The sequence below is a fragment of the Hoplias malabaricus genome, chromosome 11 (assembly GCF_029633855.1).
Source record: "Hoplias malabaricus isolate fHopMal1 chromosome 11, fHopMal1.hap1, whole genome shotgun sequence".
Taxonomy (NCBI): domain Eukaryota; kingdom Metazoa; phylum Chordata; class Actinopteri; order Characiformes; family Erythrinidae; genus Hoplias; species Hoplias malabaricus.
This window is the reverse complement of record NC_089810.1, coordinates 5,001,149-5,017,073: the sequence shown is the minus strand read 5'-3', so window position 1 is coordinate 5,017,073 and position 15,925 is coordinate 5,001,149. Positions and strand designations below refer to the sequence as shown.

The 15,925-nt window shown below is 46.6% G+C and overlaps 1 protein-coding gene across 1 annotated transcript in view; it reads left to right on the top strand.

The window, feature by feature from the left end:
- Positions 1 to 2,581: 2,581 nt before the first annotated feature.
- nrn1la (neuritin 1-like a) overlaps positions 2,582 to 15,925 on the top strand; it is a 58,636-nt gene continuing 45,292 nt past the window's right edge. The window contains exon 1 of the mRNA XM_066684297.1: positions 2,582 to 2,713. Coding sequence (XP_066540394.1) covers positions 2,659 to 2,713 — 55 coding nt within the window. The 5' untranslated portion in view covers positions 2,582 to 2,658. The remainder of the gene's footprint in view (positions 2,714 to 15,925) is intronic.

The window sequence follows — 15,925 nt, the reverse complement described above, 5'->3', positions numbered from 1 at the left end:
TCACTGTTTGTGAGGAGTGTGATGTGGGGTGTGTTCTCCCCGTGTCTGCATGGGTGTCCTCTGTTTGCTCTGATTTTCTCCCACAGTCCAAAACCACAGGTTGTTAGGTGGATTGACAGTGTGACGGTGACGGACTGGTGTCCTGTCCAAAATGCGTTGCTACCTTGTGCCCAATGATTCCACGTAGACCCCAGACCCCTCAAAAAACTGAGTTTTTAAACCCCTCAGTGTCTGGACTGAGAACAGTCCACCGACCAGAAACATCCAGCCGACAGCGTCCTGTGTCACTGATGAAGGACTAGAGGATAATTAACACAAACTTCTACATGTAGGAGGTGGACCAAAGAGGTAGGTGTGTCTGGGCACTGCTGTGTCTGATCCACTTGTACCACCACCACGTCAGTGTCACTGCAGCGCTGACAGTGATCCACCACCCACATCATACCCCATACAGACTCCATACAGCCATGGAGGACTTTAATCAACGAGCACGGCTTTCATGTTGTAGAACGTACAAAACCAGAGCCATCTCTTTTTGAAACACAGCTTGCAAAGAGGTGAACCTTCAGCCATTGTGTTCAGACTGATGTTAAACAGCTGCTGTTTTGTCTCTTATGGTCCATAGTACGTTAAAGTTGACAGGAACTGAATGTTTCCACCTTGGAGGTGCTCAGAAGTATCTACATCAAGCATGGTGCTCAAATATCCATCCATCCATCTATTATCTGTAACCCTTATCCAATTCAGGGTCACGGTGGGTCCCTGGAGGGGGCGCCAGTCCTTCACAGGGCAACACTCACACACTCAAAATTTGAGTCACCATTCCACCTACCAACATGTGTTTTTGGACTGTGGGAGGAAACCCACGCAGACACAGGGAGAACACACCACACTCCTCACAGACAGTCACCCGGAGGAAACCCACGCAGACACAGGGAGAACACACCACACTCCTCACAGACAGTCACCCGGAGGAAACCCATGCAGACACAGGGAGAACACACCACACCCTCACAGACAGTCACCCGGAGGAAACCCACACACACAGGGAGAACACACCACACTCCTCACAGACAGTCACCCGGAGGAAACCCACGCAGACACAGGGAGAACACACCACACTCCTCACAGACAGTCACCCGGAGGAAACCCACACAGACACAGAGAGAACACACCACACTCCTCACAGACAGTCACCCGGAGGAAACCCACGCAGACACAGTGAGAACACACCACACTCCTCACAGACAGTCACCCGGAGGAAACCCACGCAGACACAGGGAGAACACACCACACTCCTCACAGTCACCCGGAGGAAACCCACGCAGACACAGGGAGAACACACCACACTCCTCACAGTCACCCGGAGGAAACCCACGCAGACACAGGGAGAACACACCACACTCCTCACAGACAGTCACCCAGAGGAAACCCACACAGACACAGAGAGAACACACCACACCCCTCACAGACAGTCACCCGGAGGAAACCCACGCTGACACAGGGAGAACACACCACACTCCTCACAGACAGTCACCCGGAGCCAGAATCGAACCCACAACCTCGAGGTCCCTGGAGCTGTGTGACTGCGACACTAACCTGCTGCTCCACCGTCCCTATTCATTGCATTTAGTGCATAGAGGTCTGACTAGGACCTCAGACACTTCATTAAATACTACCACTTCATAAAAATGTGCCGGATGTTCTCTCTGTTGCATAAAATCATCAATGTACATGGAAGAGGTGTAACATTATGTTCCTGCACTCATTGTTCCACTGACCAGAGAGGAGTAGTTGTACAGTTACAGACTGGAGTCCATCTGTTGCTCTGCATATATGTACTGACCTCACTTTGCTCAGGACCCCCACAGAGCAGATGTGATTTGGGTGTTGGAGCATTCTCAGCGCTGCAGTGTGTTGTTCTGGTACGAGTGGATCAGACACAGCAGTGCTGCTGGAGTTTTAGGCAGGCCATTGGTCCACCTTGTTGATGTAGAGTCAGAGACAGTAGCTCATCTGTCGCTGCACAGTGTGTGTCGCTCGTCCTCTAGTCCTTCATCAGTGACACAGGACGCTGTCGGCTGGATGTTTTTGGTCGGTGGACTGTTCTCAGTCCAGACACTGAGGGGTTTAAAAACTCCAGCAGCACTGCTGTGTCTGATCCACTCTACACCAGCACAACACACACTAACACACCACCACCACGTCAGTGTCACTGCAGCGCTGAGAACGATCCACCACCACATCACACCTGCTCTGTGGGGGTCCTGAGCGCTGAGGAACAGGGTGAAAGGGGGTAAACAAAGTATGCAGAGCAACAGATGGACTACAGTCTGTAACAGTAGAAGAAATGAACGGTGGGGGGTGCGCTGTGGATGTGGAGATGGAGAAATGGAGCGCGTGATGAAGTTTCGGTGGTGCTCCGAGAAACAGACTCCGCCCCGTTACTACGGACGCACGCACGCACGCGCGGATTCGAATCCCGGTCCCGGGCGCGCGCGCTCAGTCTCCTCCGTTCAGCCTGAAGCTCCCTCCCTCCTTCACACACACACACACACACACACACACAGAGCGGCGCTCCGCGGAGCAGCAGCTGAGCTCTCTCTCTTCTCTGTCCCTCTCTTTCTCTCCTCAATCCTCATCTGTCCTCCCGAAGACATGACGCCCCTCAGCAGCGCGTGCGTGCTCCTCCTGCCCGTCGCCCTCCACCTCCGTGAGTCCCATCACTTCATTCCGCACTTTACCGGGTCTTTAGGCTGAGTTCCTCAGAGCTCCGGGGCTGCGTCCACAACTACACACAACTGGCGCACTAATGTGGTCTGCCGGAACTACTTCTCAATCAGAAGTGTGTGCTTTTGGACGCAGAACTCTTCTAATGGAGTGGAGAATAGTGTGTGTGGAGTAAGTAGCTCGCAGTACCGTTTCTGCAGTGTGTTGTTGAGTACAGTACAGTAGTAGCATACGATTTGGAAGGCGACTGACTGTATTTCTATTGGTTCATTCCTCATCAAAGTTTCACACAATGTAAAGGACAGCTTCTGCATTTAAAGGATGTAGTAATGGAGATCCATGGAGAGGGAATATATGTAGAATAATAGTGTGTGTAGTGTAGTAGATATAGTACTAGAGCTGCACCCACAATTGCACACTGCTCTATTACACATACTACTACTGTACTATACTACACTGCACTATACGCTGTACCATACACGTGCAGTAGTAACCTGTGCAGTTTTGGATGCAGCAGTTTGAGCTTTCTGCCACTTCTGTTGTTAGTGTGGTACAATACTGTGTCTATTATATATCGCTTGCAGCCAGATGTGCACTTCTCTAGTACTGAACCCGCTCCCCTCCTCTCCGCACATCTGCTCTGCTTTAGCTCAGTTTCAGACGATGTGTAAAGCTTTAGAGCGCTGAGAGAAGTTCTGATTCGCAGAAGGGGACCGTGCCTCAAAGCCAAAGTCGCTCTTCGGCTGTCGGCTTCTCGCATTTTCTCTGAAGCTGCGTGTTGTCGAGATTCTCCAAACAGTGTCATTCAGGAATGCTGTGTTAGAGAGTGATTAGCAGCTGTTACTCTGTTAGTGACATGTTTAAAATAAATGAAGCTATGAGATCAGCTACAAATAACTTGGGAAGGAGATGTTTAAATGTCCCCAGTCAGCTGCAGCCGGTGGTGGTGGTGCACAGAGATTTGACTGAGTCTGGTGTTGTGTTACAACACGATGCAGTCCATTCCTGAGAAAGCGCCCGGTTCTGAGACGTCCACGCCGGTCGTGATGGGACCTGAGTAGTGTTTAATGCCTTTACAGACATATCATCAAAGCCACCTCCTTGTTTCTACTCACTGTCCATTTTCTCAGCTCCACTGACCCTACATTTACAGACTGTTGTCCATCTGTTGCTTTAATCAGACTGTTTTTTAATGGTCAGGGCCCCCACAGGACTCAGCGCTGCAGTGACACTGACGTGGTGGTGTTGTGTTAGTGTGGTTGCGCTTGTAGAGTGGATTAGATACAGCAGTGCTGCTGGAGTTTAAACTCTTCAGTGTCAGAGTCTAAGAACAAAAGAGTGGACACAGTGTTTAAAGCTCCAGCAGCGCTGCTGTGTCTGATCCTTACGCCAGTGCAGAGTGAAAAGCAAGTCTGTGACCTTGTTAGTGGTGTTTACTGCAGGGTTTCATAAGTTACACCTAAGGATCCAATCACATCACAGTTTGTGGGGCGGGGCTTTTTAGCTGCAGGTGAGCTAATGTGAGCTCATAAATCTAGAGCATAAGTAAACCACAGTTACACATTCTCAACTACGTAGTGAACAACAGCCGTGTCCCTCATGGTGCTTTTCTACTGCATGCGATCGTCTCGACTCAATTTGACTCGCTTTCAGCTTGCCGCTTTTCCACTAGCACAGCTCCCCCGCGAAATGGAGCCGGTGACATCGCAAACCCCCGTCTCTAATGGGAATTTGAACATCATGGCAGCAGTAAAGTTAGCCGCTGTTTTTTGGACTGAGCACTGCTCCACACCCCAGTTCTCACAGATCAGTTTTCCTTGTTGCACGTTTGACTTTAGCAGGAGATTTTCGTCGTCCACCGACCCGAGGAGCGTTTTAACCCTTTCTAACCACCACGGGAAAATGCTACGAGCTGCCGTTGTGACCGCTGCTGTAACTTCAGAGACTGTACAAGCAGCTAATTTGTGCTGGAGCTCTGCAATTATGTGGTGATTGACAGGTCTCTCTTGCCAATCGGCGCTCTGCAGGGTTTACACATCACATTTAGTACCTACTCGGCTCGATTCATAGCAGGGATTGTAAAAGTAACTGGTTCCGGGACCAGATTTACCCAGTGGAAAAGCCAAAGAGCATCATTACGTTGGTGACTGCGGGGCCTCACTCTGCCTGGCCCACTCTGTGTAGTCTTCATGATTTCTGGTTCCCGATATCACACTGGCTCTAGTTTTTCAACAGTAGTTTTCATTTCACACTTTATTACAAGTTTTCAGGCTCCATTCCGGGAATAAACCGTGCTCCGAGGCTGTAGGAAAACGTTAGGTGCTGTTTGTTGAATATATCACAAACTGGATTCTGCCGCTGAACTGAAGTCAGTGAAAAACCCGGATGTTGCCTGAGCCCTGCGCTGCTGCTCATCACTGAAAGGCTCATAGCGACGTAACACTGGTCCTCAGAGGATTATGAGGGAAGGGAAAACACGCCGATGGAAATAAATCATGAATGAAGCGCATCTGCTCTCTCTCTCTCTCTCTCTCTCTCTCTCTCTCTCTCTCTCACTTTCTCTCACTCACTGTCTATCTATATCTCTCTCTCCTTTAACCCTTTTTGTCTTTCCTTCCCAGATTCTCATGCTCTTTCTCCGGCTTACTCTCCAGCCCTCACTCTCTCACTCTCTTTCCTTCTCTGTCTTTTTTCTTTCGTTCTTTCTTACTTATTTACTGTAGGTAGTGAAGGGGGGATATGGTGAGGTAGGTGACTCTCACACTGTCTCTCACTCTCACCCTCTTCCCTCTATTCCTTTCTCTGTCCGTCTGTGTTCATCTCTCTCTCTCTCTCTCTCTCTCTCTCTCTCTCTCTCTCTCTGTCATTCCTTAAACTCTCAGTCTACCCGCTCTCTCCATGAAAAGAGTAGTTTTAGATGAAGTGCGCAGTGTAAAATAATCTTGTGTTGTTCAGGAGGTAAATCCCTGGAGAGAATGATGAACCCAGGAGTGTGACATGGTGCTGACCAGATAAACTGAGTGTGGAGCAGTTTCAGCGCAGTCCCCTTAATCCCAGAGGGCAGGTCGTGTCATAAAACGATGACATAATGCATGATTTTGACATTTCGTGTAGTGACTAAATCCCTCTCACAGCGCGTGTGACCCGTCTCGTCTGATACACCGTGAGCCTCTGCTCCGAAATGAGTTCCACTGAAGGTTCTTTTTCCCTGGACCATGTCAAACCAGCCACTGCAAAATTCCTGCGCCTCTGAAAACGAAACGCTACCGCGGGACTCCGGGAGACTCAACCCAGTTAGAGCAGGGAACAGCATATGGGCTCCTGATCAAGGCGTGCTGTAGGAGACCAAGCACTTGGACCCTGGGGTTTGAAACAGAAACAGTGCAGAAGCGAGAGACGCGACGCTGTTGAAAATAAGAAACAGGACAAAAACAATGGGAGCATTAGACTTGAATATATGTCAATAATGGTGTAAACATCTGATGGATTTCCAAGGGGTAGGTGCCCAGTTTTTTAAGAAGAAGCTGTGTCCAAAGCAGTGTTCTTCTCAAGTCACTCAACTCATGAAAATATGCACTACGACCTTCTTAAAGGAACACTGAGTGAGATTTGGTATTTTTGCTCCTGGACTCCCCCTACAGTTGCAGAGTGTAATTCATTTTCTACCCTCCTCTAAAAGTTACATAGTGCCATCTCTGCAGTGCTGAGCCTGGAATAGCAACAACAAAGGTTCTGTTCTCACTTTTACAGTTCAGTGAAACATCACAATGATTTTGGGGCTGTAAGCTTAAGGTAAAAAATAATACACAGTGTTTCTTTAATTAAGGAAATATCAATTAAATTGACTCATTTTCCTTCATAATAGTTTCTCCACTTACTCTTTACACCAAGCTGCTATGAATTTGATAAGGGCTTCTTTCCAAACAAGAGCCCCATCACTCATTCATCAGAGTTGTGCCAGTGCTGTTATATATGAGAAAGCCCTATGACTGACACGTTATTGATCACTATTTTATAAGGTTTAATTTTTTTAATACGTGCACTGATCAGCCGGAACATCTGAATTACCTCCATTTTATCAGCTTTACTGATCCTGCAGGGACACTGTTTAGCTCCACAGATAGTTGGACTACAGATGGACTACAGACTACAGTCCATCTGTTGCTCTGAATACTTTATTAACCCTCTTCACTATGTCTTCAGTGGTCCGGACCCCCGCAGATCAACCATCACCAGCAGGCTCCAGATACACTAGATGGCCAAAAGGTTTCTTTCTGACGTGAAGGGTATTAGGTCTATATTAAGTCTATTAGGGCTTATGGTGCACTAACTGATTTTGCTGTCCAATGGATGCTGGGATAATGCTTTGAGGATATGAGTGGTTTCAGTCGAAATGGCACTGGGGAGGTCCCATATTGATTCTGAATAATTAGTTCTTCCTAAAAGCCACAAAAGCTCCTCTGTCTCTTCCCAGAGCTTTCAGTTCCACTGTTCCCCAGTCCAATGCTGGAGGGCTGTGTACTCCTCTAACCCACGCTTGGTACTGAGCATGATGGCCTTAGGCTCGGAAGCAGCAGCTTACTACAGCAGTGCTTTTCTGTGCGTACAAGCTGTGAGTGCAACTGAACAACTGCTTAAGCAATGAATGAATGAATGCATTTTTATTGTCATTATACAAATTTACAATGAAATTAAAGCAACTCCTTCCACAGTGCAACATGTTATACATAAATAAAGAATTCACAGTAATACAATTAAATTAAACAGCGGTGTACAACATTCATTCATTCATTGTCTGTAACCCTTATTCAGTTCAGGGTCACAGTGGGTCCGGAGCCTACCTGGAATCATTAGGCGCAAGGCGGGAATACACCCTGGAGGGGGCACCAGTCCTTCACAGGGCAACACACACTCACACACACACATTCACTCACACCTACAGACACATTTGAGACGCCAATCCAACACAACGTGTGTTTTTGGACCGTGGGAGGAAACCCACGCAGACACAGGGAGAAAAGACCACATTCCTCATACACAGTCACCCGGAGGAAACCCACGCAGACACAGGGAGAACACACCACACTCCTCACAGACAGTCACCCGGAGAAAACCCACGCAGACACAGGGAGAACACACCACACTCCTCACAGACAGTCACCCGGAGGAAACCCACGCAGACACAGAGAGAACACACCACACTCCTCACAGACAGTCACCCGGAGGAAACCCACGCAGACACAGAGAGAACACGCCACACTCCTCACAGACAGTCACCTGGAGGAAACCCACGCAGACACAGGGAGAACACACCACACTCCTCACAGACAGTCACCCGGAGGAAACCCACGCAGACACAGGGAGAACACACCACACTCCTCACAGACAGTCACCCGGAGGAAACCCACGCAGACACAGGGAGAACACACCACACTCCTCACAAACAGTCACCCGGAGGAAACCCACGCAGGCACAGGGAGAACACACCACACTCCTCACAGACAGTCACCCGGAGGAAACCCACGCAGACACAGGGGGAACACACCACACTCCTCACAGACAGTCACCCGGAGGAAACCCACGCAGACACAGGGAGAACACACCACACTCCTCACAGACAGTCACCCGGAGGAAACCCACGCGGACACAGGGGGAACCACCACACTCCTCACAGACAGTCACCCGGAGGAAACCCACGCAGACACAGAGAGAACACACCACACTCCTCACAGACAGTCACCCGGAGGAAACCCACGCAGACACAGAGAGAACACACCACACTCCTCACAGACAGTCACCCGGAGGAAACCCACGCAGACACAGGGAGAACACACCACACTCCTCACAGACAGTCACCCGGAGGAAACCCACGCAGACACAGGGAGAACACACCACACTCCTCACAGACAGTCACCCGGAGCAGGACTTGAACCCACAACCTCTAGGTCCCTGGAGCTGTGTGATTGCGACACTTCCTGCTGCATCACTGTGCCGCCCCTGTGTACAACAGTATGTAATTATTGCACTGTATTTTTGCACAAGTATTTGTCAGTAATATTGAATGTTGCACGTTAGGTGGGTGAGAGAAAGACAAAGTGAAAGTCCGGGGATGGGGGTGTTAGGCTGTAAAGTCAGTGCATGTGTTCAGAGTGGTTATGGCTTTTGGAAAAATAAAAACTGTTCTTGAGTCTGTTTGTCCTTGTTCTGAGTGCAACAGGTAAAACAGTTCAAGGCCAGGGTGTGAAAGCTGTCCTTCATTATGCTTTTTGCTCTGCTGAGGCAGCGGGAGGGGTAGATGTCCGTCAGGGAGGGGAGAGGGTGGCTGATGACCTTCTGTGCTGCCTTTACTACTCTCTGAAGCCTCTCCCTGTCTGCCACGGTGCAGCACCATACGGTGATACAGTACTCTCAAAGGACGAGCGGTAGAAGGTCAGTAGCAGGGTGTAGTTTGAGTTGTACTTCCTAAGTACTCTCAGAAAGTGTAGCCACTGCTGAGCCTTCTTGATGACCGCTGTGATGTTGTCCATCCAGGAAATGTCTGCGGAGATAAGGACGCCAAGAAACCGGATGGTGCGGTAGATGTAGATGTAAAGAAAGGCTGGGTTGGTGCTGTGTTTCCTGAAGTCAACAATAATCTCCTTGGTTTTCTTGGTGTTCAGAGCCAGGTTAATATCTGAACACCAGGTTGCCAACTTAAGGACCTCCTCTCTGTAAGCTGCCTCATCTACTTTTGAGATGAGTCCGACTACTGTGGTATCGTCAGCAAACACAACGAGGAGATTGGTGTCATGGGCTGGACTGCAGTTGTGGGTGTAGGGACAGTATAGGAGGGGCCTCAGCCCACAGCCCTGTGGGGAGCCAGTGTTCAGTGTGCGAGTGGAGGAGAGATGGGGGCCAAGTCTCACAGTCTGGGGCCGGTTGGTGAGAAAGTCCTTTATCCAGGCACATGTGAGAGGAGGGAGGGCAAAAGTGTCCCGTTTGGTGATAAGAATGTTCGGGATGATTGTATTGAATGCTGAACTGTAATCCACAAAGAGCAAGAGGTGCATGTTAAAGTATCAGAAATCACATATGAAAAGGAGTCTCCACAAACCTTTGGACATAGGGTACTGTGGTAAAGGCTTAGAAATCTAATAGTACTTCCACTAGGTTTTGGACATAATAAAATAAAAAGTTACAATTATTTAGAAGACTGCCCACTCAGCCCCACACCACACTCCTCACAGACAGTCACCTGGAGGAAACCCACACAGACACAGGGAGAACACACCACAGTCCTCACAGACAGTCACCCGGAGGAAACCCACACAGACACAGGGAGAACACACCACACTCCTCACAGACAGTCACCCGGATGAAACCCACGCAGACACAGAGAGAACACACCACACTCCTCACAGACCCCTGGAGCTGTGTTACTGCGACACTAACCTGCTGCACCACCGTGATGCCTAAAATAACAAACAATTACTCCAAAATAAAATCAACCAATTCCACTGACTTACTAAACTTACACAAAAGAAAATACAAATATCTGCCCTGTCTACTCTCACGAAAAACAGGGCCCAAAGCATAAACAAAATGGCCGAAAACCAGAACAGCATTCTCCTGAAATCTCAAACAAGGAAAAGAGAAAGACAAACAAACACTCCAAAATAACACACAGGACATAACACCTAAGATATTTATTATTACAAACGGTATAACTTCTCAATAAGTGTGGGGCTTGTTTAAAATGATATATAATTATAATAAATTAAAAACATAAATTCAGAAATGGAAAAGGATTTCTTTATCTAGTAGATGGACTTTTGATTTAAGGTGATGAGGTGTTTATTAACGGGTAAAACTAGGCATTAGATGATAACCTCAGAGAATACTGGACTGTCACCAGGAGAGATGTGGAAAGGGTTAAACCAACACATTTACACACAGAATATCAGGTGCCGAAACCCTTTGTACAATACTGAATACTGTATGTCAATGTCTGTCTACATTTGAGAAAAAAGGAAAGAGAGAAAACTGTGTGAATTAAATATTCCGTCAGTATCTCCATCCAGTCTTAGTGACCTATTTGGCAGGAGGTTTAACTCTATATAAAGAAGGCTCTCCTCTCCTCACTCCTGCTGCAACCTGTCTGCAGACCTCTGAAACTTTAAAAGCAAGGAGACATAAATGTTAAAGAGGAGATGATCCTCGGAATGAGTAAGTATCCATCATAAAGTGAACTAAGTGTTTTGTTTGAGTCAAACTCAGCACTGTCTGAGTAAAGAGCAGGTACCTACTGTTTACATTTGATGCATCCCACAGAACTCATTCACTCACTCACTTATGTACATAGATTCCCACATTAGGGAACTGCTCTACAAGGAGGTGTTTATTCAGTGCTTTGCTTTGCATCACTGACACTGTAGCTGCGTTCCAAAATCTAGGCTGCAGCCTCAGAAGGATGGGTCCCCATTAGGACAATCCTCTGAAGACCCCTCTCCTCTGAGATGTAGCGGTCTGACCAGGCAGAGTTGTAACGTGATCAGAAAGGCTCTTGCTCTCACGGCTGCGGCACAAACCTTATAAAATATATAGAGACGGAGGAGCACCGGAGAGAAACTCCTCTCTGGAGACTTACATCAAGTTCGGTGTATCTGTCCCCCATGACGTACGTGCGTGATGAAGGGTGGGTAAGCAAGGACACAAAGGGTACATCAGGACCGTCCTCCAAACCTCTCTTAAAGAAGGCTGCATTTCTCAGCTTTGCACGAAGGATCCTTCACATCGGAGCAGCCTTCAGTGAAGAAACGGCCAAGAAACGCAACCTTCTAAGACTTTGGAACGGAGATTGTGGTGACCTTGTTTGTTAATGAAAATCAGGGAAAATACATGAATGAATAGGTTTTAAAAAGAAATTCCACAAGGGCAAATAAAGAGATCTTACTCCTCATCCAGTCTGAAGTTTTAAACAATGCATCCTTCATAGATTAGCGTATTTTAACAAAAAGCTTTGTCATCTGTGGGAGCTGTAATTCAGTTTTCACTTTCTACTTCTGTTACGGTTCACCTTGTATGATACAGCAGTGGAGGTCTGGGGTAAATTCATTAGCCACACTTTGCCCAACCAAGGTCAACAAGCCATGGCCTATAGATTTTATCTTGGTGTTGAAGGGGGTGGGGAGGGATGGGAAGGGATTGTTTCACTTGAAAGCCACAGTCGGGAATGTGTAACACAGTGTAAGGTTAGATCTAGAAGGCATCGCAAATATTGAATAAACATTCATTCGTTTAAAATAATTCAGAGGCAGAATAAGATGCTTTGGTTAGAGTCACTGACAAAAGAACTTCTGCTTGTATTTGACTGAATTTGAATAAGAATCAACACGTTGTGAATAACAGAGTAAACCCTAAACATTCGGCTCTGTTTCAAGATGTAGATTTTACGTCCAAGCACTAAATCCTCCAACACCTTAAAAGTGGCTTAGATTCGAAATAACTCTGAACCTTGAGCTGAAGCTGGAAAGCCCTGCCCCATAATTTGATGGGATTGGTTGCTTAGGTGTGTGACTTCAGAAACCCTGGCAGTTTCAAACTGATCCCTCATTCACTCAGGAAAGGTCTCCCAGTGTAAACAGCTCTACACGGACACGCTAACAAGGCTAAACTCTGGATTTTGATTGGAGGAGCTCTTTAAGAACGGCAAGTACTTATTCGGTGTTTAAAAGATTCAGTACCTCACTGACACTTAAAAACGGCTAAAATGAATTCTGAATTTTGATATTTATGTCTGTCAAATTCAAGAGGTGAAAAAAATGGAAACAAGTGGAAAAGATACACAAAATTTGCAATGCGCCATATGTTAATGTTTATTTAGATTTATGACTAATGATTTTCAGCCTTTTGAAGCCAATACTGCATCGTGTTTCTGATCATGAGACGACTAACAGACTTTGAAACTGAGCGGAAACGAATGGACAGCTGGTTGCCATTCACAGAAATTGAATTTTCTAAGCGTGCTAAGGGAAGCCAGGAGAGAAACACATAATGTAAATCAAAATAATCTGGCAGGAATAAACTGGTGAGCATCTGAGGTAAAATAACACTGAGCAGCGGGCTACAGTTGCTCTTTTCCCATCCAACAACTACAACAATTCTCTAGAGATGTGATTCGCCTTCGCTACTTTTTAGTGGTAAACTGCAGCATTCGTTTACAACACCTCGGTGACTGCTGACATTATACAAAGGACTGGGCTAAGGTCTGTGCTCAATAAACCAATACCGATCATAATACTGATTTTCATAATACCTCACCTTTACGCTCTCTGTCTTGTGTCACATGGGATTCACAAATGGAGACGCAGTTTGTGGCAGAATGCAGAAAAAATCCCTGCAGTGTGTATTTTTTATTTAATTTTTTAAAATGGAAGATGAAACCAGCAGCACTTAAGAGTGGAATTGAGATTCTGCAATGCTGCAATACGTGAAATTCATGAGCTATTTATGTATGAAAACATTTTGTGTTTACTTCTATATTTTACAAAAATTCCACAGCTTTTTCTGAAGCCACTCATGGTGGAGAGAAACATACGGGACACTGTAAGACTAGATAATCCACAGAGAACATACACACCCTGTGACCTACATGTGGGAGAGGGAGGGCCATTCTATCCTCCCAGAAAGATCGAGGCAAGTCGTGCTCTCTTTAAGTGAGGCACCATAGGGGATCGCTTTAGAAATCTCCAGATGAACGGGTCAAACTTTGTTCCACATTTTGTGAGCCCCAGTTTTTTTTTTTGGTTGAGCCTTTCTGAGTTGGACTTGCTCTTGTGCTGTAGATTGTTGTCCGTGTCCATAACCCAATTAGTCTTGAGCTTCAGATTGCAGAGTCAGGATTTTGTGGTAAAGGGTAGAATTCATAGTTTTATCAATAATGACCAGCTGGCCGGGCCCTAAAGCTACAAATCATCACACAACCAGAGAGGCAGGGCTGTCTGTATGTAGTTCTCATTAGGGAAGCTGCATTAGCTTTATGCTAGCTGTAATGGTAACTCTGTCTTCAAAGAGAATCTACCCTTTACTCGTAAGTCCTCAGAATATCAATCCAAAAACTTGACGGTCATCTACGACAAACATCACCTGAGCCTTTTACGTTCCTCTTGGTTAGCACTGGTCTTTGCCGTGTGGCTCCTGCGTGGCTACCACTTACTTTCTACTGATAGATTCATGAGGCCAGCAGTTAATTAGATGTCCATCTGGTTAAATTTGTGACTTCTTGGATCAGTCTTTGAGCAATTCTGATCGTCTGGTCAATTTGGAGAAGCTTCACCAACATTCTCAGTTTTTTCCTTTGGAGATAATGGTTCTAACTGTGGTTCACTGGAGTCTCGTACCCTCAGAAATGGCTGTGTAAACATTTACTGATACATTTATTGATCATTTATTCACACAGGTATTTTCTTCTGATCGTAGTGTGCTGCTTGCTGAGACCTTTTAACTTAATTCAAGTTGCTGGGAACTGTTTGGATTCAAATAACTATTTAAAATTTGCTGAACTCAAAAAGCCCAGGAAAAGCCATTCAAGTGCAATAACAGAATTCAGTTTTGCAGAATGTGTGCGTGAATGTGGAGATATAACAAGGGCATTTAGATTGGTTTGCTCTGAAATACTGGTTTAATTTAAAGTTCAATGATTTAAAAGTCTAGGACAGTCAGGTTTTTATGTTACATCACGGCATCATTTAGTTTTACAGAGCAGTGGTGAATACTGCCATTTGCTTTGACTTTCTTAACCAGTGAAAGGAATACAGCCATTTGTTCGCTTTATGATATTTGTTGAGGTTGTGATTATTTTGCTCTGTGCTCTAGTGTTTACCCACATCCAAAACACATGTTGGTAGGTGAAGTGACTGGGTGAGTGTGTGAAACTGTCCACAGGTGTGAGTGTGTGAGTGAGTGACTGGGTGAATGTGTGAAACTGCCCACAGGTGTGATTGTGTGAGTGAGTGACTGGGTGAATGTGTGAAACTGTCCACAGGTGTGATTGTGTGAGTGAGTGACTGGGTGAATGTGTGAAACTGTCCACAGGTGTGAGCGTGTGTGTGAGTGAATGGGTGAATGGGTGAAACTGTCCACAAGTGTGAGTGTGTGAGTGAATGGGTGAATGTGGGAAACTGTCCACAGGTGTGAGTGTGTGAGTGACTGGGTGAGTGTGTGAAACTGTCCACAGGTGTGAGTGTGTGAGTGAATGAATGGGTGAATGGGTGAAACTGTCCACAGGTGTGAGTGTGTATGTGAGTGAATGTGTGAAATTGTCCACAGGTGTGAGTGTGTGACTGACTGGGTGAATGTGTGAAACTGTCCACAGTTGTGAGTGTGTATGTGAGTGAATGGGTGAATGTGTGAAACTGCCCACAGATGTGAGTGTGTGAATGAGTGACTGGGTGAGTGTGTGAAACTACCCACAGATGTGAGTGTGTGAATGAGTGACTGGGTGAGTGTGTGAAACTGCCCACAGGTGTGAGTGATTGACTGGGTGAACATGTGAAACTGTCCACAGGTGTGAGTGTGTGAGTGAGTGACTGGGTGAATGTGTGAAACTGTCCATAGTTGTAAGTGTGTATGTGAGTGAATGTGTGAAACTGTCCACAGGTGTGAGTGTGTGTGTGAGTGAATGGGTGAATGTGTGAAACTGCCCACAGATGTGAGTGTGTGAGTGACTGGGTGAGTGTGTGAAACTGTCCACAGGTGTGAGTGTGTGAGTGACTGGGTGAATGTGTGAAACTGTCCACAGGTGTGAGTGTGTGAGTGAGTGACTGGGTGAATGTGTGAAACTGTCCATAGTTGTGAGTGTGTGTGTGAGTGAATGTGTGAAACTGTCCACAGGTGTGAGTGTGTGTGTGAGTGAATGGGTGAATGTGTGAAACTGCCCACAGATGTGAGTGTGTGAATGAGTGACTGGGTGAGTGTGTGTGTGAGTGAATGGATGAATGTGTGAAACTGTCCACAGGTGTGAGTGTGTGTGTGAATGTCTGGGTGAATGTGTGAAACTGTCCACAGGTGTGAGTGTGTGTGTGAGTGTCTGGGTGAATGTGTGAAACTGTCCACAGGTGTGAGTGTGTGTGTGAGTGTCTGGGTGAATGTGTGAAACTGTCCACAGGTGTGAGTGTGTGAATGACTGGGTGAATGTGTGAAACTGTCCACAGGTGTG